This window comes from Culex pipiens, chromosome 1 (assembly GCF_016801865.2).
Source record: "Culex pipiens pallens isolate TS chromosome 1, TS_CPP_V2, whole genome shotgun sequence".
Taxonomy (NCBI): Eukaryota; Metazoa; Arthropoda; class Insecta; order Diptera; family Culicidae; genus Culex; species Culex pipiens.
The window spans coordinates 49,311,529-49,323,813 of NC_068937.1; the positions used below are offsets into that span (position 1 = coordinate 49,311,529).

Below are 12,285 nucleotides of genomic sequence, written 5' to 3' on the forward strand. Positions count from 1 at the left end.
TCCTCTAAAATCTCCTGTATCTATTCAGACTGTTGTCCTGATTTTCATCAGTTAATGGTAGTAACATAAAAATAATTTGTAAAATATGTTTTATATGAAACAAGAAATTCAAAACTTATCTAAAATTTAACATAGGCTGGAATCATTTTATTTGTTGTCGCTTATTGTTTTTTAGACATTTTCAAAGAAAATTTTCGAGCTTTTGTAGTCATGTCATATAAAAAATATATAAAAGAAATATACTCATTTAAAACACTTATTTAATTTGAATCACATTTGAATTAAAAATTTAAGTTCATTTAAAATTCAAAGCACAACAGAGGATAAAAAAACAATTTTTAATTTCTTTTAATCTATTTCAAAACGGTCGTCCTTGTTTAGATTGAAGTGTAGATTGTCACTAATTAATATTGTTCTGCTTAGTCTATGATTTTAAGCTTGAAAACATATATTACTGCGGGCGTCAATAATTAGAGTTCACGCGCGGTGATACGACCGCAAGATAATGGTCGCATGACAGCCGCATGACAACCGCAGAACAAATTTTTGGCTGTTGTCAAAGGTTGCCTTGAGTTTTTCAGCTGACTTTTTGGAAAATATTCAAAACAAACCAAGTTGACAGCCAAATCAACGCAGAATTTCAGTTCAACTCGCAGATTTTTACACTGCGGTAGTAAGGCGGCAATAATCTCCTGTCACTCACAGCGAAGGAGAAAAGTGATTTTATCTCGCAATAAGCAATAAAATATTATGAAAACATAGATTTTATGACAGCTTTAAAAATTTCCCGGGATCCCGGGAATTCCCGGGATTTCAAAAATATTTTTACCGTTTCCCGGGAAATTCAAAACCCGGGAAAATTGGACGCCCTAGCTACAGGGAGTATCAAGGTCCTGTACAGCGTGATTTTCGTAGGCGTCCTTAGGCTGCGGGACCTTAGTTGGCTACGAAGACCGTAGAAGGCCCTGTTTGCAGCACTAATCCGCCGTTTCACTTCGCAGCTCACATCGTTGTCGCACGTCACAAGTGTACCAAGATATACAAACTCATCCACCACCTCATATCTTTCTCCATCTATTTCCACCTCCGAAACACCATCACCTGCACTGCCACGCGCTCTGCCAGCAACCAGATACTTGGTCTTGGCAGTGTTGATGGTCAGTCCGATCTTCGCAGCTTCCCGCTTGAAAGGGACGAACGCCTCCTCCACTGAACGACGGTCGATACCAATGATGTCGATGTCGTCAGCGTATCCAAGCAGCATGTGCGATTTAGTGATGAGTGTTCCGTTTCTTTGCACGCCTGCCCTTCGAGCAGCACCCTCCAACGCTATGATGAACAGTAAGTTCGAGAGAGCATCGCCCTGCTTCAATCCATCCAACGTAACGAAAGCTTCTGATGTCTCGTTAGCTATTCGCACGCTTGATTTTGCTCCGTCGAGCGTTGCACGAATCAGTCTTATTAGCTTCGCCGGAAAGCCGTGTTCTAGCATAATTTTCCAAAGTTCGTTTCTTTTGACTGAATCGTACGCCGCCTTGAAGTCGATGAACAAATGGTGTGTTTGCAGGTTGTACTCCCGGAACTTGTCGAGGATTTGTCGCAGAGTGAACATCTGGTCCGTCGTTGACCGACCCGCTCGAAAACCGCACTGGTATTCGCCGACAAAGGTCTCGGTCAACGGTCTCAGCTTGCTCCACAGGATTCGGGATAGTACTTTGTACGCTGAGTTGAGGATTGTGATGCCCCGATAGTTGGCACAATCGAGTCTTTGCCCTTTCTTGTAGATTGGGGTGATGAGCCCGTCTAACCAGTCGGTCGGAAGCTGTTCTTCGCACCAAATTCGCTGGACGATTTGGTGCAGAATCTCGATCATCCGCGCGCTCCCGTGTTTGAAAAGTTCGGCCGGAAGTCCGTCCTTTCCCGCGGATTTCGCGTTCTTGAGCTCCTTTACAGCTTTTTCCACGTCCTCCAACGTAGGCGGGTCCACAGCTATTCCATCATCCTCAACGTTCATCCTGTCCTCGACGACTCCCTCTCGCATCTCACCGTTCAACAGCTGTTGAAAGTGCTCCTTCCACCTGGCCGCTACCGCTGTCTTATCTGTCAACAGGTTACCTTCCCTGTCGTTGCACATAACAGGGGAAGGCGTCGCTTTCTTTCTTACACCGTTGACAGTTGCATAAAACCTCCGCTTATCGTTCGCGTTGTATTGTGCTTGAGCTTCGGCAAGTACTCTCTCGTCGTACTCCCGTTCTTTTCGGCGGTGGGTTCGTTTCTCAGCTCTTCGCAGCTCGCTGTATCGTTCACAGTTTCGGCGCGTACCCTTCACCAGCATACGCTTCCTGGCCTCGTTCTTCTCGTCCGTCACTCGCTGGCACTCCGCATCGAACCACCCTTTGGGTTTGCGTCCTCTGGTCGTGCCGATCACTTCGGTAGCCGTTGTGTTGACGATGCTCTGGAGGGCTCCCCATTGCTCGTCCAGGTTACCCGTAGGCGCGTCCTCGTTGATCCGCTCGTCGAGCTTCCGACTGTACTCTGCAGCAACGTCGCTGCTCGCGAGGCGCTGGACGTTCAACCGCGCTATCCTCGCAGTCCGCGGGGTCAACACGTTCGACAGCCTAGCTCGGATCTTGCACGCTACCAGGAAGTGATCAGAGTCGATGTTCGGTCCTCTGTACGATCGGACGTCCATCACGTCCGAGAAGTGTCGACCATCCACCAAAACGTGATCGATTTGTGTGCACGATTCGCCATTCGGGTGGCGCCAGGTGTGCTTCCGAATGTTCATGCGCGCAAAGAAGGTGCTACAGATAGCCATTCCTCTGGCTGCGGCGAAATTGACCAAACGGAGGCCGTTGTCATTCGTGCGAGGATGAAGGCTCTCCTTGCCGATGACAGGATGGAAGAAGGCTTCCCTTCCGACCTGCGCGTTTGCGTCTCCGATGACTATCTTCACGTCGTGTCTTGGGCACTCTCCATAGGTCCTGTCGAGACGCTCGTAGAAAGCGTCTTTATCGTCATCGGGCTTGTCGTTCGTCGGCGCGTAGATGTTGATCAGACTGTAGTTGAAGAATTTGCCCTTTATTCTCAACACGCAGATCCGGTCATTCACCACCTTCCACTTGATGACTCGGTTCTTCTGATCCCCAATCACTACGAAACCGACTCCGTGCATCGCCTTTTCGCCGCCACTGTAGTAGATGTGGTACTTGAAAGAGGTGTTGGCGATGGGGTCCACCGCCGTGAATTCTCGCTCTCCATGACCGGGCCATCGAACTTCCTGGATTGCGGCCACATGCACGTTCAGCTTGTGCAGCTCCCGGGCAAGAAGGCCAGCACGTGCAGGATCTTGGAGAGTTCGAACGTTCCAAGTACCGAGTTTCCAATCGTTGTCCTTTTTACATCGCCTGGTCTGATGCCGATTAATCCGTCCTGAATTTCTTATTTCGTTTTTCTGAGTTGGTGTTTCGCTTCGGTATGCCGCCTAACCAGGGCTGCGAATACCTAGTCTCGGGGTGGGGCTGCCACCTTGCAGCTTCCGGGACCCAGCTGCGGTTTTCTCTCGACACCGTAACGGGGGCTTTTGTCTCGAAGCTTAACGGTACAGCTACACCCTCCGAAGAGGGTGGAGCCCCCCTTACCCTGTCAGCATACTACCATAGTTCCCACCGGGGTTGGTTACCCGATCTCTCCAATGGTTACTAGTATCCCGGCCAGCGCCGCGGGGAGGCCAGGGTATCGGAGTTACTGAACAAGAGGCTAAAGGACCACTTGGTGGGTCTATTTTATACCTACGGTACTCGAAGTGCCTATGGTACGCGTTGTCCAGTCGTTCGCTGACCAGTAAGTAAGTAACAGTATGTCAAAATTCGACATTTTCTTAAAATTTGCCCAATAACAAAACAATACCAAAAGTTGGTATAATACCACAGATTAGTATTAACTTACACTTTAGACATTATTTCAAGGGCTCGCGAAAACCAAAATTTGGTATTGATACCATTGAATGGTATTATTTTGCATTTCCCTTGTTATTTACCCATGCTCGGGTACAGTTACTATGCATCAAGGTTGCTTTGCTTGCAAAATATTTTCGATGTTTTCTTTATAATGGTTTATTCAGATATTAACAATATTGATATCAGGTAAAAGGCACGTGTAGATGGCTATAAGACAATTTCAAAATTATTAAAAAAAAAGTGAAAAAGCAAAACAATTCATTGGAATATTACTATCAAGCATTTGTTATTCTATAAAATCTCCACCTTTTCTTTTCCCAATGATTTCCCCACCCCATTCCATCCTTTCCAAATTTGCTTACCACCACGCCACGGCTGACTGGGCCCGGTTTCGCCATTGCTGCAGCCTAGCGCCACGTGTCCACCGTGTGGTTCTGTCTGCACCCAACGACTTTCGCAAAGTGGATCAACAGCCAGCCAGCAAGCCCCCTTCCATCAATTTGTGAACATAACCTCGTACTCACTCTCTCTCTCTCTCCCTCAAACAAAAAGCGCCACGTGGCTGCCGATTCGGGCGTTCGATTTTCCGTCAAACAATCAAACACAAAAGGGAAATAGTAAGGATCTTCAACCTGGGACACGAAAAAGAAGAAAAAACCTTTTCATTAGCGTAAATTTACAAAATAAATACACTTCGAGGCTGTCGTTTTTCGAGGAGGCAAAACACAATACAATCTGACAGGACGAAGGACACACGTGTGTCAAAAATTAAATATCGATTGCCACAAACCGTGGCCATTGTTTCGGTCACGTTCAAATTGATGTTCTCAAAAGAAAAAAAATTGAAATGAAGAAAAAAGGATTTTGATCCCTTTTACTAAGTAATGATTGTGAAAATGGACTCATTTTCCCTTGATCACGGTAATAACGACTGATGGGATTTTGATTTGAGGGAATTCCACGCCCCCTTCCATAATGGGATGGAAAGGGTTGCCACTCACAGAAATTCGTCATATTTTAATTATGAAACCGGAAGAATTGTCTGGAAGCCGCGGAAAAAAATCGACGCGAAAAGTTCAAAGCTTACTTCCGCGAACGCGCTCTGGAGAGCTCATTTCCTGCCTCTCGCGAATGGATGCTCCTTTGATCTCTTGTGTGCGATTTTCCCGTGGGAGAGTGAAGGAAGAAAGAAATTGTTTTTTTGCGTTCTTAGTTTTGCAGGATTTCGCGAAAAAAACAGGACGAAGAGTATTACAACAATGTAGCAAGAGGTAAGTTGGGACTGCTGGTATGTAACCCTTAAATGCCATGACTGTTTTTTTTTTCACTTTTATATTTTGCTGTTTTTGAATTTTGTAAATTACTTTTCTTAGTTATCTTATCTGAAGAAGTTAATCAAATTGTTCGGAATGAATTTTCCATTAAAAATTTAAATTATGCTTCCATGAGTAAATTTGATTTTTAATCATTAGCACCACTACTTTGCGTTGAGAACTGGTTATAGGGGCTCATTTCTATTCGTGCACCCAAAGGAAAAATATATCTCAAAATCTGCAACAGTAGATTTGCTGCAGAAAATGTCATATTTTATAACATTTTTTGCAGCAAGCCCCTAGATCATTTTTGCCCGCGTGTAAACATTTCAGCGATCTGCAGTTCTCACCAACACATATAACGCTGGCCCGTCCCCGAAAAACTCTCCAAAGAGAAGCATATGTTGGTGCTCTTTCACTCACTTTTCATCAAGCGTCCATGGCGCGGTGGTAGCGTGTCGGATCAATAAACAAGAAGTTAGTGGTTCGATCCTCGTTCTGTTAAGGATTTTTTTGTGAAACACAACCAAAAAGCCGTCGGTAATGTCGATAATTGTCGGTAACGGGCAAAAATGTCATACCCCTATATCGCAAAAAATGCATGAGGACAGTTTTCATGCAGATTCTGATATACTTTCATGCCGCCATGCATCACAATCATGCGACCGCCGTTTGGGTGTGTGGAAATAGCTTTTTCATAAGTGTTCGTGTTTTATTTTTCTTAAAAAAAATAAACTTATCGCTTGGATAGGTTTGATGAGTTTCGGCAAATCGGCATACACAATTCTCGAGTTTTTTTTTTAAAGGACCTGGAAGACAATAGCTTGTAGGTCCTTAAAAAACTCTAGAATTCCTTTGGTTGAAGAGACTAACAGAGTGATAATCTTTGAAAAAAAATGTCTCTTTAAAGTACGTACGGCCAAAAAAATACGATGTCTTGAATAAAAAAAAATCCAGACTGGATTATCCGAAGGCTTTACACTTCTTTGGATAATCAAATTACAAAAAAAAAATTTCGCTGTCTTATTTTTAATTGTCAAGCTCAAGTATGACTCCTAAACTACGCTAAGTGGACTGGACTGGACTGTATCACCTTAATCAAAGCAAACAAGTGAATTTTGTACATGGGTAATTCTCTACCAACTCATACGAAATCGGGAAAAGTTGCCCCGACCCCTCTTCGATTTGCGTGAAACTTTGTCCTTAGGGGTAACTTTTGTCCCTGATCACGAATCCGAGGTCCGTTTTTTGATATCTCATGACGGAGGGGCGGTACGACCCCTTCCATTTTTGAACAAGCGAAAAAAGAGGTGTTTTTCAATAATTTGCAGCCTGAAACGGTGATGAGATAGAAATTTGGTGTCCAAGGGACTTTTATGTAAAATTAGCTCCCGATTTGATGGCGTACTCAGAATTCCGAATAAACGTATTTTTCATCGAAAAAAACACAAAACCAGCTTTAAAAATTCTCCCATTTTCCATTACTCGACTGTAAATTTTTTTGAACATGTCATTTTATGGGAAATTTAATGTACTTTTCGAATCTACATTGACCCAGAAGGGTAATTTTTTCATTTAGAACAAAATTTTTCATTTTAAAATTTCGTGTTTTTTCTAACTTTGCAGGGTTATTTTTTAGAGTATAACAATGTTCTACAAAGTTGTAAAGCAGACAATCACAAAAATTATGATATATAGACATAAGGGGTTTGCTTATAAACATCACGAGTTATCGCGATTTTACGAAAAAAAGTTTTGAAAAAGTTACTTTTTGCGTTTCTCTTTGTTTCGTCGTCCGTGTCTGTCGCGGGTGACGATGAACGGCCATGATCGACGACGACCAACTTTTTCAAAACTTTTTTTAGTAAAATCGCAATAACTCGTGATGTGTATAAGCAAACCCCTTATGTCTGTTTATCAAATTTTTTGTAATTGTCTGTTCTACAACTTTGTAGAAAATTGTTACACTCTAAAAGATAACCCTGCGAAGTTAGAAAAAACACGAAATTTTAAAAGGAAAAAAATTGTTCTAAATGAAAAAATGACCCTTCTGAGTCAATGTAGATTCGAAAAGTACATTAAATTTCCCATAAAATGACATTTTCCAAAAAAAATTACAGTCGAGTTACGGAAAATGGGAGAATTTTTAAAACATTTTTAGTGTTTTTTTCGATGAAAAATACGTTTTTTCGGAATTCTGAGTACGCCATCAAATCGGGCGTCTAATTTTACATAAAAGTCCCTTTGACACCAAATTTCTATCTCATCACCGTTCCAGGCTGAAAATTATTGAAAAACACCTCTTTTTTCGCATGTTCAAAAATGGAAGGGGTCATAACGCCTCTCCGTCACGAGATATCAAAAAACGGACCTCGGATTCGTGATCAGGGACAAAAGTTACCCCTTAGGACAAAGTTTCACGCAAATCGAAGAGGGGTCGGGGCAACTGCTGTGTGAGTTGGCGGAGAATTACCTACATAAAACATATTGAATTTTCGATGTATTCTTGTAGTTTGTGTTGTGTTTTGTACAGGTTTTATGATTTTTATTATTGAACAATTCAGTTTCTGGAAAGTGTTAAAACATCTTTAGACAAACCTTATTTTTTATTCATATTAGTAAATCGCAATCTTCTACAAAAATGATTCTTGTGTTGTTTTGCACATTTTGACGTGTAACAAACGCATGTTACTCAGCCTTTGAAATGTTTCGTAAACTGTCATAAAGGGTTTCCCTATGAATTTTATAAATAATATCAAACACAAAATGTTAAAATGCGATATCTCAGAAATTCTCCGATAGATTTCATACAATTTTCGAAGCACTAGAAAGCTTAGAGTTGTCCCGCCCGTGTGGATCAATCGGACCGCGCACTGGACTCACAATCCATAGGTCGCCGGTTCGAATCCCGCGGCGGGCGCTCTAAAATTATTTGTGTAAATATGGGTATTCGGCGCCGTCGCTCCGTGCCATACTTTCATACACTTAGGAGCCCAGGGCGGCGAAGTCCTTGTAGATTAAAAGGAAGACACTAGTGGTTGGTACTAGCAATGGTGGCCGACAGCTATAAAGTCAACTTCGTTAGAAAGCTTAGAAATTTCTTGTAAGACTTTTTTTATACTATCCTTGAATATTCTTTCCTCAGAATATTTTTCTAAAAACCGCGACGAGATTTAAATATCTTTTCATTAATAAAATGGATTTACAATAAAAAGGGCTTTGAAGGTGTAATTTGATTAACAAAATTGTATATTTTAATTGTTTATATTTGGAATCATTTTGATCAAACAATATAATTTACCATTTACACTCTCGTCCTACAGCTCTGACGTAAGCATACGAGTACCAAAAACTTTATTGAAAATTAATTCATTACTCCATCTTATATCGATTCCATTTAGAAAACAAACAAACTTGGTCCAAAGTAGCACATCAAATTGAAAGAAATCGTAAAATAAACAGTATAACTTAATTGATTTATTTTAAACTTTTCAACTCTTCTTCTAGAAAGTTTTCCTCAACCTAATCAAATTTTTTGTCTTAAAAATTCCTTACAGGTTTTGATCCGAGGAACAACTTTGTAGAACACCGCAAAGCGCTAGGAATTGATCAATTCCTACCGCTTTGCGATGTTTTACAAAATTGTTCTTCGGATCAAAGCCTATAACTACCTAAAAATAGGAAAATTTGATAGGGGTTTGGGAAATTTTCTCTAAAAATTTTTTAACATAGTAAAAAAAATTCTCCAGAATTACTAATTTAATTCCACTTACTTATTCTACATAACCTTGAACCTATTCACATATATGGTCAAGTAAGTTAAAATTTCGTACAGAAAATCAAAACTATAAAAGTTGAAAAATCTAAATCATTTTGATGAATGATGTTGTATCAATTTTCTCTCAAAAAAGATGAAAATTAAATACATCTGAAGTTGAAAACCCCATTTAAAAAAAGATGAAATAAATTAATGCCAAAATACGTTTTTGAAGAAAATTAAATGTTATTTGGGTTAAAATGGTTATCACAACGACTCCGAAATATAAATGAAATCAATTATGATTTTTTATTCCTAGGCAAAGAGCAACATTTTGTTTAAAAATAAGGCCGTTGCAAATATTTTTTGAAGATTATGTCCCTCGGCCTTGACCAAAGGCGAGGGGGGAGGCAAAAAAATATAAAAATTTAAATTACAATCCTAGGTTTAACATTTGGATGAAAAAGGTGTTTTAAAATTCATTTTACATGCATCCAGTTTTCAAATTATCGATTCTGCGAAAAAAAAAACTTTTTGTGGGACTGTACATTGATATTTCATGAAAATTTAAAATGTTTTCAAAAGAGTTCAAACATGCTAAATATGATTATAAACGCAGGAAAATGCATTTTAACTGGTTTTCAGTTGATAAAACTAGAATTTTCATCAAAATTTTTAAGTTTTTCTAAAAAATATTTTTTTGCTCCCTGATTATTGAGGCCGATTTTGAAGGGGGGGCGACATAAACTTTGAAAAATATTTGCAACGGCCTAATGGTGTTGCAACAAATACCACATTCAAATAAAGTGGTTTGAAAAGAGGGGAAACGTTTTTTAGTCAAGAAGGGTTTTTCTCAAGAATTGAAAAGTTAAATATAAACTGAAATATAGGTTTCCCTCATCCCTCCAAAATCAGAAGATCACTTAAATGTCTCTTAAATAGATTATTTTCTGGAAAAACTTCTGCAGTCGACTGTTCTTACTGAACCTTACAACCCTCCTCGGTAGAGTCATTGGTCTGCAGTTGGACTAACAATCCAAAGGTCTTCAGTTCGAATTCTGGGGTAAATGGAAGCTTAGGTGTGAAAAGAGGTTTGGATTGCCTCACCGCCTTCGGTCACCCAGTTTTGAGTAGGAATCCTTAGTTTACGTGGAATAAGTAATCTTAACATCGAAAGATGTAAATTTACACATGTTTGGAAGTAATATTACAATTTATCTATCAAAAAATCTGTCAACATTCCCTGTTGCACTATCTTTTATTTACTTTGCCTGAAGCCGGTTGAAAACATTTATTTTTTAGGACGCACTTAAAAATCATAAAAAAAAACACAAATATTCAAAGTATTGGCACCCAAGGGTTACCTTTCAAACCTTCCTGGGAGCAGCAGCGCACTTCGCGTGCAACAGTCAAAGAAAGAAAATCCTCTTTGAGCTGCTCCAGATACAAAAAAAAAGTTCCATCCTTCCAATCCAAATGATCCAACCTGAACCTGAACAGAGTGAATGAACACCCGGGCGCATAAGTTATTAATTTACTCCCGCAATTTCAAATTGCCCGTGGCGCACAGAAAAACAGGAATCACATTGTAGTAATGAGTGGCGAAACGTGGAAAAGCGGTGGATTTTCGCTGAGTTGGAAAATCGCTCCGGCGGCTTTGATCTTATCGGAAAACGCCGGCTGCATTCATTCATTTTCTGTTTCGAGTTTTGTTTGATTGTTTGTTTGGTGGAGGAAGTTTGTGAAGAGTAACAATGGAGTTGTTTTTATTCAGATGCTTTGATGAGTTAATGGAAATTTTCTTTAATTGACGGAAAAAAGTTGACGTTTTCAAATTCAGGTGGTTTGAAAATTCCAACTGTGACACAGTTGTAACTCACCAGAAGCACCTTTCAACCCAGGACGTCAAGTTCACTGCACCTTAAACACTCATCCCGATGCCCTACCAAGTGCAGCATAATTATCCATAAAACTCACCCTCACAATTTTCCTCCCCCTCCTTGGACGTTTGCCAGGGCACATAAATTATGAAAATGCCATATCAACCCGCATCTTTCATCGAAATGAATCGCCTTTTCAGCTGACCACCACCATAATGTGCCGTTTTCTACGACAGTTTCATTGACAAAGAACGCAATGATAAAAATAAACACACCGACCAGCGACAGCGACACACTGGCTGTTAATAATATTTATTGATTTTCCATATATTCATGGACTGTGTGAGTGTCCCCTGCTGTCCATTCAGGCGAAAGGAAAACCCCAGAAAAGAATTGCTCCATTTGTAAGTGTACACATGCGAGTGGTTTTCCCCATCAGGGTGATTCAATGTGAAAAAATGTTAATTTGTAAGTTTGTTAATTTGTAAATTTGTTAATTTGTTAATTTGTTAATTTGTCAATTGGTTAATTTGTTAATTTGTTAATTTGTTAATTTGTTAATTTGTTAATTTGTTAATTTGTTAATTTGTTAATTTGTTAATTTGTTAATTTGTTAATTTGTTAATTTGTTAATTTGTTAATTTGTTAATTTGTTAATTTGTTAATTTGTTAATTTGTTAATTTGTTAACTTGTTAATTTGTTAATTTGTTAATTTGTTAATTTGTTAATTTGTTAATTTGTTAATTTGTTAATTTGTTAATTTGTTAATTTGTTAATTTGTTAATTTGTTAATTTGTTAATTTGTTAATTGGATAATTTATCAACATTCTGGATGTTTTATTCAAACATTCTTGAGTGAACCAGCCTATCTCTAAACCCTAAACACTCCTCAATGGTTGTTTGTAGTCGATTTCTTTCAAAACAGCCGGACATTTACCCTCATCGTCCAGCAGCGCCAGTGTGTCAGTCCATTCACCCATGCCATTGACACTGGCGGCGGCGGCGTCACACACGCACTCGTATAGATTTTCCAGGTCAACGCTCATCCACGGCACATGACCCACCGGAAAATCCACCCACCCAAAATGTTGTCCGGGGAGGGAACCGAACATGCAATAATTATGATTTACTGACCCCCGAGGGGAAGTGTATTTGGGTCGTCCGGACAAGTGTTCGACGGGTCGTAATTCATTAATTTGTTGGATTTATTGATGCATTCGAAATATTCTAAAATATTACAATTAAAATCGGGATGAAATATGGTTTTTACAATTCGAGCAGTTGAGATACAGCTAAAACTCATTCAGCTGATAGTGTGAATTAAGGGGTTAAGCTGAACTAGTTCACGTGCTCATCGGTAGGAGTCACTGCGATC

At 39.8% G+C, this 12,285-nt stretch overlaps 1 protein-coding gene across 1 annotated transcript in view; it reads right to left on the reverse strand.

The window, feature by feature from the left end:
- Positions 1 to 11,956, reverse strand: part of LOC120419688 (uncharacterized) — a 29,350-nt gene extending 17,394 nt beyond the window's left edge. The window contains exons 1-2 of the mRNA XM_039582474.1: positions 11,848 to 11,956; positions 1,007 to 3,348 (exon numbers count right to left, since the gene is read on the reverse strand). Of these exons, the coding sequence (XP_039438408.1) occupies positions 1,007 to 3,348; positions 11,848 to 11,956 (2,451 nt within the window). The remainder of the gene's footprint in view (positions 1 to 1,006; positions 3,349 to 11,847) is intronic.
- Between the last annotated feature and the right edge of the window lie 329 nt (positions 11,957 to 12,285).